This window comes from Erinaceus europaeus, chromosome 1 (genome assembly GCF_950295315.1).
Source record: "Erinaceus europaeus chromosome 1, mEriEur2.1, whole genome shotgun sequence".
NCBI classification, from domain to species: Eukaryota; Metazoa; Chordata; class Mammalia; order Eulipotyphla; family Erinaceidae; genus Erinaceus; species Erinaceus europaeus.
In genome coordinates, this window is record NC_080162.1 from 123025156 (window position 1) to 123049041 (window position 23886).

Here is a 23886-nt window from a genome sequence, read left to right on the forward strand (position 1 = left end):
AACTCTGCTGGTGGGAACTATAACCCTCTTATCCTACAATTTTGTCAATCATTATTAAATTACTAATAAAAAATAAACATGATGACTAAGTGACTACATGAGAAACAGACTTCTCTTTCTCTATGTCTCTCTCTTTCACTGCTCATGCTCTGGCTTATGGTAGTGTGGAGCATTGAACCTGAGACCTTGGAGCCTCAGGCACAAGAGTGTTTGCATAACCATTATGTTATTTCCTTACTGAGAAGTAGACTTTTTACTTTAGAACTCATCTTTATTTTGGGAATAACCCATTTCTCTCTAAGCAACTACAACCAACTTCTTCCAGCTTCCTTGCTGTTTTTCCCTACTTCTTTTTGGAAACTCATACTTTTTCCAGTGATAGAAGAACTTCTATCTAACATAGTCAAGAAAATTCATCTTCTAGGGGTAGGGTGCATTCATTTTATGTATCCCTGTCTTGAGACATCAAATGAGAAAGAAGGAATTTTGAGCTGGACAGAAAAGGCATGTGACTGGGAAAGAAGGGTATTACAGTTGGTATGAAGAAAAGGTAGAATAAGAGTATAGGAAAAGCATTGGCCAACAAGGTCCTGCCACCATGCACTCGAATTCTAATACCAGTTTTAATGAGTTCTAGGTCCAGTTAAAGAAAAAATTCTAAATTTCACCAGTATCTGTGGCTTCTTTCTTTCTCCTCCCCCCCCCCTTTTTTTTTTTTATCCCTCCATGGTTATCACTGGGGCTCAGTGCCTGCACTACCAATCTACTGCTCCTGCAGGCCAATTTCTGCATTTTTTTCATTGGATAAGACAGAGAAATTGAGAGAGGAGGGGGGAGGACAAAGATGGAGAGAGACAGAGAGACACTTGCAGATCTGCTTCACTGCTTGAGAAATGACCTCTCTGTAGGTGGGGAGCTGGGAGCTCAAACTGGGACCCTTGTGCAGGTCCTTGCACTTTGTACTATGTGCACGTAACCCGGTGTGCCACTGCCTGACCCCCTAGCTGTTCTTTTTCTAACATAGCACATTTAAGGCTGTTCTCAAGCCTCTTTACCAATATGCTGGAGTTACATTGTTGAATTCTGAACAACATAAAGGGACCAATTCCTCATCTGGACCATAAACAATTCCCATGAGTAATTCTCTATTTGCGTTCATTGTAGCATATGAAGATGAGAGTGTCACAAGATTTAAAAAGCCAGAGTCATCTTGGGCAGTAGCTCAGTGGTAGGCTACAGGATTTAAAAGCATGAGGTCCTGAGTTTGATTCCTGATACTGAATAAAAAAGCTAGAGTCTCTACGTGACTATAGGGAGCAGGACTAGCCCTTATTGCTCCTTTCCCTACACTGTGGACAACACTAATTTTGAACAGCATTACACTGTTTCCATTTCATTAAATAACTAAGACATCAGAGTTGTTTGTATAGTAGTTATTCTATACTGACATACAGGTCAATGTTTTTTATTTATTTATTTTTTACTAATTACTACTATTTCTGTTCATTCTTTTTAGTTAATTAAAAAAAATGCCTAGGTGTGTGGGGGGGTTAAAGTATCATGTGGAAAACAGAAATGTCACATATGTTCCAACTATTATATTTTACTGTCGACTGTAAACCATTAATTCCTCCCAATAAAGAAAAAGAAAGCAAACAAAAAATAAATGAAGCACTTCTTTGGATCTGTTAACAAAATTATTACGGATGTAGGTTGAAAATTATGTTATATAGAATTTAAGCAAAGTATGTCTCAAAAGAGCATAAAAGATCAGATTGTGAAGGAATAAATACCACCATGTGCCCCATCCAGTCTCATTTCTTCATAATAGAAGTGGGGGAAAAAAAGCAACAACAATACTTGAGACTGGTAGGTGTAGGATACTTTACTATTTTAAAACAAAGCAATTTTTAAATCTGTATTTATTTCCTAGATAAAATTCTTATAAGGAAACAATGAACTATGGGATTGAATTCAATAATTCAAGAAGCTTTTTTTTGACTTCAGGGTTATTGCTGGGACCCAGTGCCTGCACTAGGAATCTACTGCTCCTGGAGGCTATTTTTTCCCTTTTGTTGCCCTTGTTGTTTATCATTGTTGTTGTTGTTATTATTGTTGTTATTGCTGTCGTTGTAGTTGGATAGGATAGAGAGAAATCGAGAGAGGAGGGAAATACAGAGAGGGGGAGAGAAAGATAGATACCTGCAGACCTGTTTTACTGCTTGTGAAGTGACCCCCCCCTGCAGCTGGGGCCCCCAGGGGCTCAAACCAGGATCCTTACTCTGGTGCTTGTGCTTTGCACTATGTGCACTTAACCCAGTGCGATTTTCTGTCTGAAAACTTTTAGCCCTGCATGAAGAGCAAAAGTAAACCGACATGTGAGTTAACACATCACACATGGCTAACACAACTGCCCAGCATCAAAACTGTAGCACTGCTGCAGGAATTTGTTCCTGAAATTGTTCCAGACTGTATCCAGAGGGGAAAAAGCTCAACAACAAGTGGTGGCAATTTTACTTACAGAGGGATGCATCTATGATATATTTTCTTAAAAGAAAATGGAATTATTTCTAGAAAGATCTTCAGGAAATGACACATTTACTCCCTTCTCCCAGTCATGTGGAAAGCATTTTAAAAGCAATTATCTGTCAGTTTTCTCCTTCACAGTATAATCTTGTGAGCAGTTTTGAATTTTCTTGATTTATAGACACCAAGTGTATATCATCTGGAGAGGAAGACAATGCAATGCTGTTTTTATATACAAGCTAAATTTTATGGAAGAGCTAAGGTTTTCAAGGTGAGCAAATCAAAGTAGGAGACTAGAAAACATTGCATATTTTATGTCCCTTCCCTAAAAATAATCTTTTGAAGTTGAGATTTCTTTTCTGAGAGCAGTAATTATGCTTAATCCATCTTTACATTCCTAGCATACTGTCGTCACAGAATTAGGTACTAAAAAAATGTCAAATTTAAATAAAATTGAGGCTTCTGAAAGAAATGTTTCCATTATCATGTTGGATAATTTAATGTTGGTCAGGGGGTTGGGCAGTGGCACACCTGGATAATCGCATACCTTACTATAGTGAGGATCCTGGTTCGAGCCCCAGCTCCCCACCTACAGGGGGGATACTTCATGAGTGGTGAAACAAGTACTGCATATATCTCTCTCCCTCCCTATCTCTACCTCCTTTCTCAAATTCTTTAGTCCTATCAGAAAAGAAAATAAATAACCAAATAAAGGCCAGGAACAATGCAAGCAGAAAGCCACAGCAATATCCTTGATGGCAATTAAAAAAAATACTAGTCAAAGGTATAATTGGTTTCAAAAAAATGTAGAGGACAGAGGGGGAAATGCCACCATCATCCCTTCTTGTTCTTGAATTTTCTACAAGCATAGAGGAAGGGCACTAGGAATCATGCACCAGTAGAAGCTAAAATGTCATGTCAATGTACTTTAAAGAGGTAACTTTTACCAGAAGCAATCCAAATGCTTGAGCATTTGATTTACATACAGAAAGCATTCTTAGTAAGAATCTGTAATATAATAGAGAGGTGGAGGGAGGGAGGGGAGAATTAGATTTAGTAGTTTTGTCTCAGTCTGAGCTCATGAGAAGTGTGTTACACTTCAGTCTTTTCTTTTTACTTATTTATTTTTTAACATTACGAGGTTTTAGAAACTCATATTGCTTATTCACTGACCGGAGACTAAGATGGCATCACCAAAGGCAGGTCTCTGTAAAGGGACAATTTTATGTTTAGCAGCAACATTCAGAACAACTTGGAAAAGTGGAATAATCTGTCAGGTAAACAAGATCTGATGAAATTATCAACAGCGCCCACCCCAGAGTTTATTCTACTCTGGAATTTTTCTTTCTTTCTTTTTTTTTTAATTATAAAAAGGAAACAGTGACAAAACCATAAGATAAGAGGGGTACAACTCCACATAATTCCCACCACCAGAACTCTGTATCTCACCCCTTCCCCGATAGCTTTCCTATTCTTTAATCCTCTCCCAGTATGGACCCAAGGTCATTGTGGGTTGCAGAAGGTAGAAGGTCTGGCTTCTGTAATTGCTTCCCCACTGAACATGGGCATTGACAGGTCGATCCATATTCCCAGCCTGCCTCTCTCTTTCCCTAGGGGGGCTCTGGCCTCTTTTCAAATCTTTGGATCTACTGTGTATTTAAGTTTCTCCCTATATTTTTCCATTTCTTTTAAATCACACCAGTGAATTTATCTTTGAAAGAATTTTCTTTGTAAGTTTCACAGTATTAAGAAAATATGCAGAGCTACTTTGTGTTCAGTATTCTGCTGGTCTTGGGTAGACAATGATGCTCAGCTCTGACTGGAGAGAAGTTCACAGTTTATGGTCACTGAAGGAAGAAATGAATTCTGATAATAATTAGCTAGAGAGTTCCATGAGTCATGTAGGAAGAGCATCTAATCCAGGCTTGGGGATACAGGAAGGGTTGCACTGAAGAGATGGTGTTTAAATCTAGGGACTCTGGATAGGTCCACAACACTAGCCTCCTGGTTTAGACTGTAGCATCCACATTACAACCAACCAGTTAAACCTCAGAGAGGGCTCAGGTCCTTTTTCTCACCTTTTCTTCCCAAGGTAAACAGCAAGAATAACACATTTTTAAAATATAAAATCATATTTGGTGAATAGAAAAACTGTCTAATTTCATCACTTTACAAGGCACAGTTTTACAAGCTGGAGTTGGAAAAATCTAGCTTTGGGTTCAGTTTCAACTTTATCAAAGCTCATTGAATGGTTTCCTACCTTTAACAGCAAACCATGCATTTGCATTTCTGCAAACACTTCTCCATCTAAAAAAATTTCCACTTCATATCATGGAGTCAATCAGAGAAGATGTGCTTGTTAGTTAAGCACCCTCATAGAAAGTACAACCCTTTCATTAAGTAATGAAGAATGATTAGTCGGGGCTAGAAGACGAAATGATAAGCACAATATGGGAATTCACTTAACCCAGCAAGTACAAGAAAATAGCCACCAAAAAACAGGGGTGTCTTATTAACATGAGTAACTTCAGACATTTTTCCTTCTTGAGATCTCTGCCTCAAAATATTAATATGTACCCACAACCCACATCAAGAATAATCTTTGCTATAAAAACTTGAAAGGATTTTTCATAATTTGTTATTAAAAACATTTGGCTAGGAGCAACTTATTAAGTTATGGTTGGCTGTGATTTAAATTTATCTACAAAATTTCTGATATTTGAATGAATCCTAAATTTAACTATGGCTAAAATTGGCAAAGCACAGTATTTTCTGAACAGTCCATTAAACAATTACTAATGTTTATTTTCAAGTTCCATAATCCAAAGTAAATATGTGTATGTATAGATACTTTTTTTTTCTTTAGGATCCTAAAATGTTTGTAGTGCTGTATTTACAACATTTAAAGAAAGAAACTGATATGTTCACAAAAAATTAATGAAATCAGAAGGTAGAAATATTTTAATGTGCCTATGAGAAATAGGTACATGAGATAGCAATTATGATATTTGCTATGGATACCTTTTTTGAGACCTACAATGTTGAGTCATGAATAATAATTTCAAGACTCTGAACTATGGTCAGTTCTTTGCCTAGTGCTGTACTGTCAGGCAGAATGACATCTGTTCATATGTGGCACCTGGCAAACCTGTTGAAACAAATTAAACTCAAGTAGTGAGGGCTAGGACAATACTTCAAGAAATTTCCAATGCAAAACTGCAGCCCTGAGGCATGATTGTGGGTTGCTGTAACAGCAACAACCAGTGTAGTAGTCAGCCCTAAGAAATAAGGTTGCTATTTACAGCACAGGATTAAAACCAACCACCTGACTAAGAGGCCAAGCTGTAAAAAACCACAGACTCTGTAAACACTGGCCTGGGATACAAATACTACATCAACCCCTATGTGTGAAACCAGATTGAATTATGCTACACACACACACACACACACACACACACACACACACACACACACACACACACACAGTGTGCATTCAAGCACACACATATATTAGCTATAAAGTGGTATTTTAACATGTACTACATACTACAAATATAATTTTTGAAAAAGCCCAGATTGGTGAAACCACATCTACAACAGAAGTGGGGGAGTAAGAAAAAGAAAAGAAAGGAAGAAATATAAAGAAGGAAGGAAGGAAGGGAAGGAGGAGAGATAGAGAAAGGGGCTTGAGGACCATAAAAAAAAATATCTGTGCTTTTTCAGCCACCAAGTTGCAGATGCTACCAAGATGTCATCCTGACTTCCTTCAGCAGATGACCTCACCAATGTGTCCTGGAACCTCACGTCTCCAGAGCCCTGCCCCACTAGGGAAAGACAGAAACAGACTGGGAGTATGGACTGACCTGCCAACGCCCATGTCCAGTGGAGAAGCAATTACAGAAGCCAGACCTCTCAACTTCCGGACCCCATAATGGTCCCGGGCCCATGTTCTTAGAGGGATAAAGAATAGGAAAGCTTCCAATGGGCAGATGGGACATGGCACTCTGGTAGTGGGAACTGTATGGAATTGTACCCCTCTTATCCTATGGTCTTATCAATGTTTCCATTTTATAAAAACAAACAAACAAACAAAAAAAACCCAACTGTCTTTTCAAGGTGGAATGCACAAAAACATTAACATTAACTTGTTTATTCTTTAGGATTTTTAAAATAGTTCTCTAAAATTTTCTAAGGAGCCTTAGGAATTGAGCCTAACACTGGGGATTGAACCAGAAATTATGAAATATACTATCCTGACTCACTTGGTTTATATTAACAAGTAATAAATACCAATGTTAACAAAAAATGAACTTATACATTGAAATTCTTTATAGAGTCAAGTGCTGTTTTTTCCACAGAGGGAAGTAAGGTTTGGAATATTAAGTAACTGGCTCATTGTCATGCAGCTATGCGTGGTTCATAGTTCAGGTCTCTGATATTTATCCTGTAACCACCCTAACAATCTCCTAACGTCACAGGTTCAGAGAATTCATACACATAACTCTTTAAAAATTTTTTTTCCTTTTTTTTAATTTTAACCAGAGCACTGCTTAGCTCTGGTTTATTTATTTATTATTCATTTATTTCTTTTTGTTGCCTCTTTTTTCTTTTTATTGTTGTAGTTATTGTTGCTGTTATTGATGTCATTGTTGTTGGATAGGAGAGAAATGGAGAGAGGAGGGGAAGTCAGAGGGGGGGAGAGAAAGATAAACACCTGCAGACCTACTTCACCACTTGTGAAGCGACTCCCCTGCAGGTGGGGAGCCGGGTGCTGGGATCCTGATGCTGGTCCTTGCACTTTGCGCCATCTGCGCTTAACCCGCTGTGCAACTGCCTGACTCCTGATAACTTTTTCTTTAATCAGTCTTTCCTTTTTTGTAGATGAAAAAAGGATGGTAATGGTTAGATGTAGGAAGTAGTGGAGAAAGGAAATATTCCAAATTAAGTTTACTTTGAGTTTAAAAATGAATGCATTCTATATAGTGGAGGAATTACTATCTTCCAGGTGCCAAAAAATATCTATCACCCTGTCATTTCTATTTTTTGCATCTATTTATATAATCATTTTTAAGAATTTGGAAGATGATATTTTTCATTAAAATTTCTATCTGGAGTATTTGAAAGAGACCTGGTGGTCTGGGGATATGAGTTTCAGAACTGGAAAAGAAGTTATTTCTTGTGTTCTCTCTTTCCCAGTTATTTTCCCCATTTCTATTTATTTTCCATGACTTAACTGTTCTTCCTAGATTCCCCAAGGACCACAAGGATCCATTCTACAACAGAGCAGCTCAAAGATCACAGGATAGGCCCCTGAGATCCCAGATACCAAAGAAAGAGGATGAAGTGGGAAAGAAGGAGATAGGAAAGAATGGCAGGAAATGAATAATGTTGGCTGGGAAGGTTCAGAGTGAAAACTGGTTGCCTGAATGCACTCATCTTTAAGTCTGAACTTGAACTGTTGTTTTTTACTTTTTTAATATCTTTAAAAAATACTTTAGGGCCAAGGGGGTGGCATAATGGTTATGTCAACAGCTTTCATGCCTGAGGCTATGAGGTCCCAGGTTCAATACCCAATACTATCACAGGCTAGTGCTAAGCTATATTCTTGTGTAAAAACAATTGCTTTATTTGCTACATATGAAAAAAGTTTCATATATAGCAAAGACAGAGAGAGAAAGAGAGAGAGATACAGAGAGGGAGAGAAACAAAAAGAGAACACCAGTTTGGCACATCTATACCAGGGACTAACCAGGAACATGCAAGCCCAGTGTGCTAGCAGCAGAAATCTTTCTCTAGTTGTTACTTTTAATTTTTAAAAAATTCTTTATTTGAATTTATAGTTTCTTCTTGATTGTACTAAACTATATTTGACATGCAATTTTGGGTTAGTTTAAGGAGTACAAAGTACTGATTTAATCATTTATATATTTCACAGTGACAACTACGACTATAGCATTAACACTTCTACCCTTTTACATAATTACCATTTTCTTTTATTGAATAGAATATTTAAGCCCACTTTATTGGTTACAGTTGATTTTAAATGTATGGTCCTGTGTTTGTGCTCCTCTTAAGGAGCTGAAACTTGTTCAGTGAAGGCCAAAGTTTGCTGGCCTCATTCCAACTTTTCAATGTGAACTACATAACTTCCAAAAAGATCTTTCTTAGGAAGACCCAGAAAAGATTAGAAATATTTAAGAAGCATGTTACATCTTATATATGTGTGGGCTCTTTCTTATACTTTGTTAAGCTCTCCTTACTTCCAAGATGAACTGAAGAGTAATACTGGCACAGGCTCCCTAAACTGTGAGTCTAAGTAAAGTTTTTCACATTGGACCAGAAGTTCAGAAACTCTCAGTGAGAAGATACAGATGGAAAATAAAGAGGAATGGGCATAAGGAACATCCTAGCCCTCCTACAACACCGTCAACTCACACTCACCCTGAAATTCTCCAAGGAAATACATGCACTGATAGGATATTACAGATTTATTCCAGCTTCCTCCTTCTGTGACTACTGTGGTTTTAGGATCAGGAGGAAATGGAGACATAGCGACATTAAGTCATTCAGGTGTTCAGGGTAAAGAAAAGAAAAAGAATCATGCTCTTGACAATACCATATCCTCCCATCTCCTTCAGTAGAGAGCACTTGGAATACATCTAAAATGGACTGCCTAGGTTTTTTCCACACCAAGACCCTTAATTCCATCTGCTCTATTCTTACCTTTAGGTTTCTGTTTATTAAACAATTTGTCCTGACTTATATCTTACTGCTTTTTAGCCACCAGATTTCAGATGCTACCATAATATCATCCTGACTTCCTTTAGCAGACGACCTCGCCAGTGTGTCCTAGAACCCCATCTCCCCAGAACCCTAACCCACTAGGGAAAGAGACAGGCTGGAAATACGGATCCACCTCTCAATGTCCATGTTCAGCAGAGAAGCAATTATAGAAGCCAGACCTGCTTTCTGCACCTCATGAGTAATTTTGGTTCATACCCCTAGAGAGATAAGGAATAGGGGAGCTTTTAATAGAGGGGATGGTATACAGAACTCTGATGGTGGCAAGCGTATAGAGTTGTACCCCTCTTATCCTACAATCTTGTTAATAATGAATAAATCACTAAAAAAAGGGAGAGAAGAGAGAAGGCAGTACTATAGTAAAAATGGGCAAATATATATAGATACAGATAGATAATTATAGAAATAAAGTCAACCCATATCTGTGATCTTGGGAGAACTAATGCAGTTTCCAGTGGAGGGAATGGAGATACAGAACTTTTTAAAAAAATTAATTAATTAATTAATTTTTTTATTTTTATTTAAGAAAGTATTAAGAGATACAGAACTTTGATGGTAGGAAAGGTGTGAAATAATACCTGTTATTTTATAATTTTATATATCAATATTAAATCTCTTATAAAAAGCTTAGAAAAAAATGTCTTCTTATAGATTTTCCCCCCTTTAAAGCAGTTGTGGGCAAAACTCTCTGGGTTGAGCATACTGGATGCACATAAATGTTTAATTAAGATATGTGCTCAGGGGACCAGGAGATGGCTTACCTGGTATATGTACACTGTACCACTCATTAGGACCCTGGCTTGAGCCCCCAACCACTGCCAAGGAACACCTGCACAGGGGAAACTTCACAAGCAGTGGACTAATGTAGTCTCAGTCTCTCTCTCTCTCTCTCTCCCACACTTTAACAGTCTCTTTTGTCTATTGAACTATACCTAAAAAAATTAGTCTACCAGGAGCTAAAAAAAAAAAGGAACTGGAGGAATATCTCATAAGAAGGGTGTCTGCCTGACCACACATTTGGTCTAGGTCTCCACATGTGAGTACCAGGGCACTGGGAACAGCTCTGTGACTGTGCTGTGGCTTCTCTCCTCCTTTGTGTCTATCTAAATGAAAAAATGGCTTAACAGTGGTGAAATTCAACATGTATAATAAGGCCCACACTGACCACAAAATAATTGTATTGACAAAAACATTGGCGTTATTATAAGCAAGGAAGTCATATTCTACAATGCAAGGTTGCAGCCGTAAATTTTATACTGCATGTCCACTGCCCTGTATATTTGAACAAGGAAATAGTATTGTTTTCAAATATTGATAAAACAATTACCACAGGATTTGAATAATACATTAAAAATGATTTTTATAAAGGAGTTTCTTCTGAAAACCGGATTTTAAATGTAAGTTTAGTATAGTCAGGAATTTTTGAAAGTAGGCATAGGACAAATTCTAAAACCTTTGTAATTCAAAATTCAGGAGAGAATAAAATAAATATACTTAGAGATATTATCTTATTAAAATACATAAAATTAAAAAAGAAAACACATTTGAAGAAATAAAATATTTATAAAAAGAGTGTTTTGGTATATTGGTTTTCAAAGAAATAATTCCAAAACCAAAATGATGGAAACACTACTCTAATATGTTTGACTTGGGAGTTATTTACCAAGACTAGACTCTGTATGTAGATAAATCAAGTAAATTCACTGAACCAAATCTCTAGAATTACCATTTTCATAGCCTCAGGAATCTAGGTGTGTAACCACACAGGATCTTATCCTGAAACCTATGCCAAAACATATAAATACTTCTAGACACTTCTTCCACATGCACAAGGAACATACATAAATCTAATTTTTATAGAAGGGTTCTTTTAGATACATTCACCTAGATATATTACACAAACGGAATAATTCTACTTGATGGAAAGAGACTTAACTGAGATTTTAAACAAATATGTTTGGTACAAAAGATGGAAACATTTTATAGTATCACATATATGCTCTTAGAGGGAGGGGGGAAAAGTCCACATTCTTAAACAATATATAGCTACTTTGAACTAAACAGGGCAAGGCAGCTTCCAGCCATCTGATTACCAAACTTGTAGGTCAATTCTACCCACAGTGAATGCTAAAAATAGTGTCCTCCACTGTATTGGACCTAAATGATTATCACTCTGTATGATTCAGTCTTGAGTAAAGTTAAAGAGCCCTTTACTCCTATACCATTAACATTTTAGGAAGATAAGCCTCTCCTTTACTGAAAAGTTAGTGATTTCCTAGCCTTCTTGTTAGAATTCAAGATTATTATTCTGAAAAGAGGGCAATTATACTGAATTTGTGATCTGATAAACTCTTCACAGAGAAACACAAAGACATGTACACATGTGTACACACAGACACATACACATCACACACACACTTGTACTCTAATCTACAGCCATATTAAGCACTCACTGGAAATACCCCCATCTTCTCTTAAACTTGATTGCCTTGCATATGCTATTTACTTCCTGCAACAGTTTCCTTTCCCCTAATGCACCTGGATAGTTTCTTTCATTTGAGACTCAACGTCAGTTGGGAAGCTTTACCCAGCTCTTCAAGTTTACCTTAGTTATCTAGTTTTTGTTATTCCATAGATCGCTCTAAAAACTCAGTATAGCACATGGTACATTCCCCCTGGTAAACTATACTCTTAGATTAAACTTTAGTAATGAAGCATCAACTAAGTATCAGGTGCCAGTTCATCCCTTTCCTAACTACCTTACAAAGTCTTGACTATTGTACAACTTGAACAGGTTGACCTATTTTATTAGAGAATCTTACTTATATTCACAATAATTCAACCTTGATTCATATGACTTCAGGTTTGAAAGAACTGGAAAATCTTCCAAAACCAATGTGCACTATCAGTACAAGTTGTATTTAGGTTGTAGGGATGTCCAGAAAGAAATGTTGCTAATTTGGGAAGGTTTGGTCTGCTTCCAGATTCTGATGTTAAGTGATGGACAAAGAAGATATCAATGAAGGGGAAATGACAGAGAAGAGGTAGATTGTAGCAGGAGAGAAAACACACATGGCTTATCTTCCTTTCATAACCTGCCAGTCACAGAGTGACTTGGTGAGGATTGTATTGTTCTAACAACCAACTTTGGGCAAGCTCTTACCCTCTGGCCTGGTAAGCCATCACGTCCTGGTGAACCAACACCACCTGGGACACCCTAGGTAGAACAATGACAGAAATGTATCAGATTCAAGGAAATCAATTACCCTTTCAACCAAGTTCCCTGAGTATATAACAACCTTCAAACAAAACCTAAGATCATAAAGATGTGATCTTTCTGAATGAGAATTCAGAAGCCAGATATTCCCAGGAAAGGAATGTCCCCCATTTGGGTTCAATCTAGAGAGAATTAGTCTGAAGTGATTTATAGTAAATGAATTTCAGCTTCCAATCTTCAATATAGAAATTTCTTATTGCCAAGATCACAGATGACTTTAGAAGCTGCACATGTTCATTTCTTGGGAAAGCTGAGGGTAATGGGTTAAAAATATATATATATACCTGTGGACCAGGAAGACCAGTCTCTCCTTTATCTCCTTTTTTACCTGGCATCCCCTGAATATGCAAAAGTACAGTTAATCTCACATAGGTAATGTCTCTGACCCAAACCCTACTTTTCTAATATTTTAAACATAAAATTCTTTGTGCTACCATTCCTAGACAGCATATTTCACCTCTTACATGTCATGCCACTTATATCAGCTTTCCTATGGAGTAGAATGTTTACATGTCAGAATAGTTTAAACACAGTTTATCCTGTATATAATATATATAGCAAGATGTAGTAAGTCCATAAAACAAAGAATTAGGGGGAGTCTTAACTATTTTAATATCACTGTAATTGAGGTTTAAAGTTTCTATCTACAAAGATTTATTTCATTTGGGCTAGAAATTTAGGAGAATAGACACATCAACACAAAATTGCACACATAGCAAGGCCTGACAAAAGATTCATAATAGTAGCAGTAATTTTGTACACTGGTATATCACTATTTCCTCAAATGTGAAAACAACTCTGAAATGGGAAACTTCTTGGCTAGGGAGAAGCTAGTCATAAGTTTAAAACACATTGCTTCTCGGCCTTTTGGCTAAGATCAAGTGTAGTATCTGTTCTTATCAGCTTAATAAGTTTAAAACAAGGTGAAAAGAATTTGTTTGCTTCAAATATTAATTTAAACAGAGCTTAATTTTATTCATTAAATATAGATCCCCATAGTAAGATTTAATGGAAATAGTGGAATTGTATCTGTATTCAATGATAGATTTTTACAAAGAAATGCAGCTGTTCTAAAGTAGACTGTCTACACTGTAAAGCATATACTCAGTGCAATATATTTTCATTTAAGTTTAAGATAATGATCATAACTATGACTCATTTGTGTAACATTGATTACTTTCTAGATATTATCATATCTATTAAGGACTTACTCAACTAAGAAAAAGGGCCATACATGTCAAGCCCTGTTTTTCTTCTATATACAAAATGCTTGTGTAAATACCTACATCCCAGGCATGTATCTGGAAGACTCCCATGAGTAAACAAAACTTTGGCTAGTAGATGAACCCTAAGCAGCTTCTTTCATTTCTCAGTTCTTGTTTTTAGATTGGCAGAGATAGAAGCTTATTGTTAAGGCACAGGAGACTAAGGCTCCTTATTTACAACTCAGTGATAACACTAGAACTCATATGAATGTTTACAGTCAACTCACTGGCATTCCTTGAATAGATAGTCCACTTGGCCCTTGGGGCCCAGGAGGACCTTGAGGTCCTGGAGAACCTATTGCACCACGAGGGCCTTCTGGTCCCTGGAAAGAGAAAAGGAAGTCTTCTAGAAATAAATTAGACTGCATAGTGATTGCCCAAAAGATATTTCTCCTTAGGGCACTTGTAATTTATTTCCTTAAATGTTTTCTAAAACACTAAACATACACAGTGTTTTGTCATAAGAACTAAGTTTAACTTTGATGATTCACATTCTAGGCAAAATGGCCTCAGTTAATCAAGAGTAAACACACCGGAGTTGCTGGAACTTAATATATTTTTTTACCCTACGTAAATAAGAAACCGTGCCAATTATGAGTAACTGGACCCCCCAGGTTCTATAACCAAGAGTTCTAAGTGCTTGAAGACCACCCTGCTGGTATGTGAAAGTTTCATTCCACCCAGTAAAGCTGTATCTTTTCCATCTTTCTTCATACTGTCAATGTCTACCTCAGGAAGACGCCTCTGTATTTTCTGAGAATTTAACAACTCGTCTCTCTTTCATTCCTACGTGATCCAGTTATCATTCTATGCCTCTACAGTGTCCACTGATTGACCTCCTCTCGGATCCATATTATTTTATTTCTTTCCCCCTTAACAACTTCTACTACTACATTGTGAACTTTCTTGTGGTAATTAAAATTATATCACTTGAGTGATATAATTTTAGTTACTCTAAAGCCCCAAGATACAGTCTTTGTTGAAGACAGAAAGAAAAGACGACACAGGGGGAAAAAAAAACAAAAAAACCTGCATTTGGACATTCAACAGTTTTGAGTATTGAAAAAGTATTTCTGATTCAGAAATCATTCTTTAATTCTAAACATTCTTTTTGATGAGAAAGCACTTAGAAATAAGAAGAATGACCTTAGGCTCAATTTTCATAAAAATGTAAGGAGCTTTATATAGCATTTAATTCCAAAATGACATTACCTTTGGACCCTGTTCACCTTGTTGGCCCTTCGGTCCCCGGAGTCCTGGACCACCCTGACAAACAGATGCTAAATATTAGCACAAAGACAACTCTTTTTTTAAAATTTATTTTTTATTTAAGAAAAGATAAATTAACAAAACCATAGGGTAGAAGGGGTACAACTCCACACAATTCCCACCACCTAATACAAAGACAACTCTTAAAACAATGTTATTTCACTCATTTTGTTTAATAGTATAAGTATATATATATATATCTTCTTCACATATATGCACACAGATATGTACTTTTAAAACATTCCTCATTGTTTCACATAAATAAATCTACTTTTAAATCAGATATATTGTAGCACTACAGTAAATTGGAAAATCTATTACTTATTAGTAATGGAAGATGACCTTAAAACACACACACATATATTATAAAATGTTATTGAATTTAGTTAATTTTTGTCTCTGTTGAAATTTGAACCATGAATTTGCTCTTTGTTAAAAAGGTAGATGAGTAAGTCTCAGAGGGGTCTTAGTTTTGACAGTCCTGAAGTTATCTCTTTCAACTGAACAGAAAAAGTAAAAGATCATTGACAATGGAGTAGCTTTTCTGGTATTTGATACCCATTTATTTTCCTGTTATGTTCACAACTACCAACAATCTTTTTGTCTTCCATTAGTGGAAGACTTTCATCACTAGGGAGACAGCTGGGCCAGGCAATCTTTGATATTCCTTCCAGCTTGCTGGGACCACTTAAAAATTAATGGATTGACCTGCCAACACCCATGTTCAGCTGGGAAGTATTATAGAAGCCAGACCTTCCACCTTCTGCACTCCACAATGACCCTGGATCCAGAGGGATAAAGAATAGGAAAACTTTCAAGGGAGGGGAAGGGATACAGAGTTCTGGTGCTGGGAATCATGTGGAATTGTACCCCTTTTATCCTATGGTCTTGTCAATATTTCAATTTTTAAAATTTTTTAAAATTAATTAATTTATTTATTTATTCCTTTTGTTGCCCTTGTTTTTTTTTTTTATTGTTGTAGTTATTACTGATGTCATTGTTGTTGGATAGGACAGAGAGAAATGGAGAGAGGAGGGGAAGACAGAGAGGGGGAGAGAAAGACAGACACCTGCAAACCTGCTTCACCGCCTGTGAAGTGACTCCCCTGCGGGTGGGGAGCCGGGGGCTCGAACCGGGATCCTTCCACTGGTCCTTGTGCTTAGCGCCACCTGCGCTTAACCCGCTGCGCTACCGCCCGACTCCCTCAATATTTCAATTTTATAAATAAAAAATAATTTTTAAAAATTTCAATAAAGGAAAAAAGTCAATGCTTTTCCATTAGTAGTTGGTTGATTATCTTCCAGATAGCTTAATACAATCATAAAACTGCACTGGATGCATATGTATGTCTATGTATGAGAAATTTTGCTGACAGAAGTCTGTGGCATTATTTGATGTAGAGATTTTGAATATGTGATGTTACATGTTTACATACCTCTGACTGTGAGTTGTGTTAATGTTGGTTTTTAATACTGCACATGCTTTAGATGTTCTAGGAGAGCAGGCTCACTACTCTTAAGTTCCGAGGTTTTTTTTTTTTTTTTTTTTTTTGTAAATAAGAAGAGTTTATTTGTGGAAATGAAAGCACAAATTAGTAAATTAAAAGAAATAGGCTCTAAAGGGGTTGAAGTGTGCTGACCCAAGATGGGAGACAGCTAAATTCTGAGTTTTTTTTTTTAATATTCTTTATAGATTTCACACATCACATATCACTCACTATTCTTTTTTTTGAATTATAAACTTTATTATAGAGAAGATTTAATACATTAAAAGCTGATCAGAAGTTGTATATTTTTCATAAACTTTCTACCCCTACTCATGCAAGACCATTTTCCAAACCTTCCATCAGAGTGGTGCATTTGCTTATAAATCATGGAGCTACACTGATGTGTCATTATTACCCAGGGTCCATAAGTGACGTTAGAATTCACTGTTGGATTCATATGCATTCAACCCATACATTCTATGGGTTTTGACAAATGTAGAGGTGCATTATTCTTAATGACTCAAATGGTTGTACATGGTATAGACAAATAACAATTTGTTTAGCTAGTCTTCCAATCTTCCTAACATGTAGTGGTTTTCTGGTACATGTATGTGTGTGTATGGAGAGGCGGGGGGGGGAGGTGTTTGAATACTATAACTGAAATTCTTATATATCTCTTAAATAGAAACATTAATGTTTACAATATCAACAGGTGGACATAATATAAGTGAAATCTGATGGAAAGATAGACATATTGTCAACCTGAGTTCTAAAAGAGCTGTGCTAGTTTATTCACCTGCCAAGAATATAAGAAGGTTCTTCTTTCTTTGAACTTTACCCAATTCTTAGTAATGCCAAATGTTAAATCTTTACCAACATGATTGTTAAAAAACAGTATCTTACTCTTATTTTTTCTCCTGGCAACTACTGTAACTGAGAATTTTTCACAATGTCTTATCTTTTAACACTGGCGTGCAGAAATTTCACATATTTATTTGGATATTATTTCTTTAAGCTATTATATACAATTCAATTCCTTTCCTCAGGAATGAAAGACTCTATAGGTTGGTTAGCCTATATATATATATATTTACTACCTTCATTTTACTTGTCCTACTTTATTATCAGCTTTGGCTTATGGTGGTGAGGAGGGTTGAATCTGGGACTTTGGAGCCTCAGGCATGAGAGTCTTTTTGCATAACTATGATGTTATCTATTCCTGCCCCTGATACCATTCTTTAATTTTGTTTATATAGCTCAAATAATTGTTTTTAACTGACTTTCAAAAATCAAACCTGACTAACTCACAGATATTTGAGCCATTGGCACTATGTCTGAAATTCAGGAGAAATACATTACTTATTTCTGACCCTCAACAATGATCACGAGAGAGATTAACAAATTTTTGTGGATGTAAACGTCTATCCTTTTAAAGACAAAAAAAAATTGGGCTGGGTGGTGGCACACCTGGTTGAACACACATGTTACAGTGCACAAGGACCTGGGTTTGAACCCCTGGCACCCACCTGCAGGGGAAAAGCTTCATGAGTAGTGAAGCAGTGCTACAGGTGTCTCTCTGTCTCTCTCCTCTATATCCCATTTCCCTCTCAATTTCTGATTGCCTATATCCAATAAATGAAGATAAAATTAAAAAAAGAGAGAGAGAACGAGAGCTCTGAGGGTCTTCTGTCAAAATAAAAAGTTGATCAATGTTAATAGAATATATTATTCTATTAACATTTGGAGTAGGGCACCAAAGTAAAAACCCTGGGTTAAAGGTGAGGGTGTATGTTTGACTTCATGGGGTGGAGGTCGGGGGTTGGGGGGTGGGGGGGTGGGGGTGGGATGGGACACAGTCTTTTACTGGTAGGAATGGTGTTTATGTACACTCCTATTAATTAGTAGTCATATAAATCACTATTTAATTAATATGAGAGGGGAAAATTGATTGAATGTCTCAAACTTCTTAATGTACAGACCATAGGCTTAGTCTTTAATATGTTGATTCTCTTAAAAGCTTAGACCAGGGAGAATAGAAGCAACTGGTGGCACACCTATATACAAATAATATCGAAGGACATAAATTATGGTGATGTTGTGTATGATACAGCAAATCCTAACAAAGGGATATTTCAAAATTAATCCAATTGCCAAATAATATGATGCTCATTCTCTTCCTCTCTCTCCCTCAGCCTCTCCTCCATTTCTTTTTCTTTTAACCACAGCACTGCTCAGCTCTGGCTTATGGTAATGTGGGGTATTGAACCTAGGACTTTATAGCCTCAGGCATGAAAGACTCTTTGCATAACCATTACTCTATCTACCCCTACCCTTCCTCTCCATTTCCCTCTGTGGCTATTAGAAACAAAAACAAAACAGAAAAAAATAATGTCCACCGGGAGCAGTGGAGTCCTCATTCGGGCCCTAAGTGTCAGTGATAACCCTATTGGCAAAAAAACCAAAAAATATCTCCTATAAGATCCCCCTCTCTCTCTCTCTCTCTCTCTCTCTTTCTGTTCATTGCACATCTTCAGTCACCTTTTTAATAACTATTTTATCTGTACTTATTTACTGGATAGAGACAGCTAGAAATTGAGAGGGAAGGGAGAGACAAAATTGAGAGACAAAGAGACACCTGCAACCCTGCTTCACCACTCACAAAGCTTTCCCCCCTGCCCGGTGAGGACAGTGGGCTTGAACCTGGGTCCTTGAGCATTATAACATGTGTGGTCAACCACAAACAATATCTTTAAGGCAATTTTCTGTCTCAGATTAATTTTAGGATGAAGTGAATAAGTGTTCTTTCTCTACAGTGATCAGCGTATATTAAAAACACATTAACTGATTAACTTGAAGTGCCACAAAAGAACACTTAAGGCTGAATTAGGTTATACTTACTGGTGGGCCTGCTGGTCCCAAAACCCCTTTACTGGTTTCAGAACAGGAACAGGAATGTGGAAGCTCTGGACAGGTTTCTTCATCCCTCTGAGGAGAAATAAAAGAACATAGATGTACTGAGGCAATCTGTGGACTCAAAGAAAACATCTTGACTTAAAATACTTACATTTTTTTTTTTTTCAGTGAGGACTGGTATTAAAAGGAAGTGTATTTTCTCCTGACCACAAAAACACTCTGCAGGTTATCTTTGGGTGGGAAGGGGAGAGGAGACTGACAGGAGGCTGAACTTTGGTGGTGGATGTGGTGTGGAATCATACCCTATAATATTATAATCTTGTAAACCATTATTAAATCAATAATAAAAGTAAAGAAGAAATGTTTTTGTTAGTGAGATAACCATTCTCAAGGCTGTTAAAACGAACTAAGGTTCATGAAGAAGAAATAAATTTAGAAGTGCGTGTAAAAGACTCACAGATATTAAAGTTGGTTGAGGTAATAATACACTGTGAATTAAGGTTTCAAGAAGTTTCTTTTTTAGTTTTTTATTGTATTTATTTATTTATTGGATAGAGACAGATCTGATTAATGTAACATTTGTGTCTCTGATTTAATTCCTCACCAGAATTTACTGGAAATTTATTTTTGATGAGGAAAGAGTAAATTACTTCATCATAAGTAGTTACTTTAGCAGGCACTGGTGGAAGAGTGGTGAGTGTAGCTGCCTTTAATTCATAGGCATCATGCATTTACCATCCATAATAGATGATGTGCCTTGTGAAAGGTCTTAAAAAGCAAACTCTCTTAGTACTTTAATAGTACATTCCCATCTGCCAGGTTTAGCTGTTCAAACATGATTACTATCCAACCATGACAGGATTCATTCATTCAGTTGACTGAACTTAAGAATTCTAAGGTATGAGGGTCCAGGTGGTGGCTAAACCACTAGAGCACACATTGCAAGAACCTGACTCCCAGCCCCTGGATCTCACTCCTACAGGGGAGATCAGGAGTGGAGCAGTGCTGAAAATATCTCTCTATAGATCTGTCATCTCTCTCTCTATCTCATCCTCTATCACAAAGAAAGAAACATGCTCAGAAGAAGGAAACTGAACCACTACATTTCATCACACAAAAGAGTAAACTTCAAGTGGATCAAGGACTTAAGATTTTTAGACCAGAAACTATCAAATACTTAGAGAAAATACTGGCAGCACTCTTTTCCATCTAAGTTTTATAGGCATCGTCAATGACACAAGTCCAATTTCAAGGAAGACAAAAACAAACATAAGCCAATTTGGACTACATCAAATTAAAAAGCTTCTGCACAGATGTGACCAGACTTCCTTGGACATACAACCCCACCAATGTGCCTTAGAGCTCTGCTTCCCCAGAGCCCTTCCCCACTAGGGAAAGAGAGAGACAGGATGGGAGTATGGATCAACCTGTCAACACCCATGTTCAGCGGGGAAGCAATCACAGAAGCCAGACCTTCAACCTTCTGCATCCCAGAATGACCTTGGGTCCATACTCCCAGAGGGTTAAAGAGTAGGGAAGCTATCAGGGGAGGGGTTGGTATACGGAGGTCTGGTAGTGGGAATTGTGCAAAGCTGTACCCCTTTTATCCTATGGCCTTGTCAATGTTTCTTCTTTATAAATAAAAAATTAAAAAAAAGCTTCTGCACAGCAAAAGAAACTACCATCCAAACAAACAGACCTCCCACAGAATGGGAGAAGATCTTTACATTCCATACATCAGACAGGAGGCTAATGGCCAAAACATGTAAAGAGCTCACCAAACTCAGTAACAACAACAACAACAACAAAAACCCCACAAAAAGCTCTATTCAAAAGTGGGAAGAGAATGTGAACAGAATATTTACCACAGAAGAGACTCAAAAGGCCAAAGAACATATGAAAAATTCTCCAAGTCACTTATTGTCAGAGAAATGCAAATAAAGACAATAATGAGATACTTCACTCTTATGAAGATGTCATATATCAGTAACAATAAGTGCTGGAGAGGTTGTGGGGACAAAGGAACCCTCCTGCACTGCTCGTGGGAATGTAAATTGGTTCAACTCCTATGGAGAGCAGTCTGGAGAACTTTTAGAAGGCTAGAAGTGGGCCTACCCTCTATGACCCTGCAATTCCTCTCCTGAGGATATATCCTAAGGAACCAAACATACCTATGTTCATAGCAGCACAACATCTAATAGCCAAAAACCTGAAAATAAGCTAGGTGTCCAACAACAGATGAGTGACTGAGAAAGTTGTATATATACAGAATGGAATACAACTGAGCTACTAAGAATAATGAATTCACCGTCTTTACCTCAGCTTGAATGGAGTTTGAAAAAAATCATGTTGAGTGGGATAAAGCCAGAAAGAGAAGGATGACTATGGGATGATTTCGCTCATGAACAGAAGTTGAGAAATAAGAAAAAAAAGGGGGGAGGGGAGGAAACACACAGTAGAACTTGGGACTGGGTTTGGTGTATTGTACCAAAAGAAAGAAAGAAAGAAAGAAAGGAAGGAAGGAAGGAAGGAAGGAAAGAAAGAAAGAAAGAAAGAAAGAAAGAAAGAAAGAAAGAAAGAAAGAAAGAAAGGACTCTGAGGGGGTGAGGGAGTGTGCTTTCACATCCTGGCTCATGATAGTGGAATAGGAGAACCTAGGCTAGAAGTGAGAGTACTTTGCAAAAACCAGAAAATTTTCACATGTATTAATAACTGTATGTACTGTAAACCATTAATCCCCCTCCCCATAAAAAAAAGGGAAGAAAAAAAGATCACTGAATGGTGGAGTCATGTAGACACAATCCTAGTAATAACCCTGGTGGCAGTTTTTTCTCCTTGAATGGCATTTGGCATTACTAATGAAAAAAAGTTTTGTGGGGGCAGATGGCCATCTGGTTAAGTGCACACACTACAGTGTGCAAGGACTTGGTTCAAACCCCTGATACCTACTTGTGGGGGGGGTGCTTCACAAGTGGTGAAGCAGGGCTGCAGGTGTCTGTCTCTCTCCTTCTCTATCTCCCCCTCCCCTCTCAATTTCTCTCTGTCTCTATCCAATAGTAAATAAGAAAATTTTTTTTTTAAAGTTTGGGTTTCCGGTAACATAGCACAAGTAATGACTACAATTCTATAATTGTATGCTAACATGCCCTGACACAATATAGCCAAATAGGGGCACTATAAATTCTTTTTTTTAAAGTTGAGCAGCAACATTATTTGGCACCGACTGGACTTTATATGAATAACTCACTCAAAGTAGTTTACAATTTTAACATCAGATTTTGAAATACATTTTTAAATAATGTCATATATTTGCACATCTGGCCTTTTTGGCAGTTGCTATAATGGAAAACAAGCTCCATGGAGAAAGTCACCGTGGAAGAAGAATGATAGCAGGATGTCTAATCAGATTCCAAAGTCTGAGAAAAATGTGCATTTCCAATAGGCACTCAGTCTATTGTGTGTTTATTGCTACTAGCCTAAGGAATTGGGTTATTTAAAAACAAACTTTTCTTTCAAGTTATGTGTATTGTTTTTTTCTAATAGTTACATTAACATTTAATGAGATGTTTAGGTTTAACTACTTTCATAAATGTAATTGCCCAGTACTTTTTTCTTTCTTGGCATAGAGATGTAATAACAAATTTATTGAGATCTAAAGGATTCATGAACCAGGAAATCAGGGAACTTCTGGATTCTGTGTAATGCTTACTCCTTGGTGTTGTGCAGTTCCCAAGGTGTACACCAATTTGTCCTCTTTCTTCAAATTTCTCTAATTTTCATCCCTACTATCAAAAACTATCTGAAAAACTGTTGAGAAAGAACAGTTTACATTCAGGGAGAATGATATAGAATTTCAGAAAATCTTAATTCATAACAGACCATCAAATGAATGAAAACATCTTACCAGGCCTGGAAGTTCACAGCATTTGTCTTTGTAGGCCCATGATGTGGAACAAACAATGTCAAACATCTGTAACTGGAACTGCAATTTAAAATGAAATTGGTATTCAACAAAGGATATCCATATACAGTATGCTTATAATTATAATGACTCCATATTATACATTATATGATAGAAAATGAATGCATTTATAACCTAACACTATAATAAGCAAACAAATTCAATATTGTGATGCTAATTTTACATCTCAGACAAACAATGACAAAAGGTTTTTGCATTCATTCACTCCATCCACCATCCAAACTCCCTTTTTTATCACAACTCTCCCTCCCCTCTTTGTAGTTTTAGCAGTAAACTGGAGTTTACGTTGACAATTTTCCTATACTACTACAACATTATGCAGAACTTTAGCATATAAAGTTCTTAATAAAAATTACAGTTCTCTACT

General features: G+C 36.9%; 1 protein-coding gene and 1 pseudogene across 5 annotated transcripts in view; one reads left to right on the plus strand and one right to left on the minus strand.

Annotated features, from left to right (window-relative positions):
- The window catches only part of COL14A1 (collagen type XIV alpha 1 chain), a 243560-nt gene that overhangs the window by 44069 nt on the left and 175605 nt on the right, over nt 1-23886 (minus strand). For all 5 annotated transcript variants that reach the window (XM_060195648.1, XM_060195647.1, XM_060195649.1 and 2 more), the window contains 6 exons: nt 23442-23519; nt 19523-19609; nt 15082-15135; nt 14097-14192; nt 12889-12942; nt 12491-12544 (listed from right to left, as the gene is read on the minus strand). In XM_060195648.1, the coding sequence (XP_060051631.1) occupies nt 12491-12544; nt 12889-12942; nt 14097-14192; nt 15082-15135; nt 19523-19609; nt 23442-23519 (423 nt within the window). The remainder of the gene's footprint in view (nt 1-12490; nt 12545-12888; nt 12943-14096; nt 14193-15081; nt 15136-19522; nt 19610-23441; nt 23520-23886) is intronic.
- Nucleotides 13456-13574, plus strand: LOC132542599 (U2 spliceosomal RNA; annotated as a pseudogene).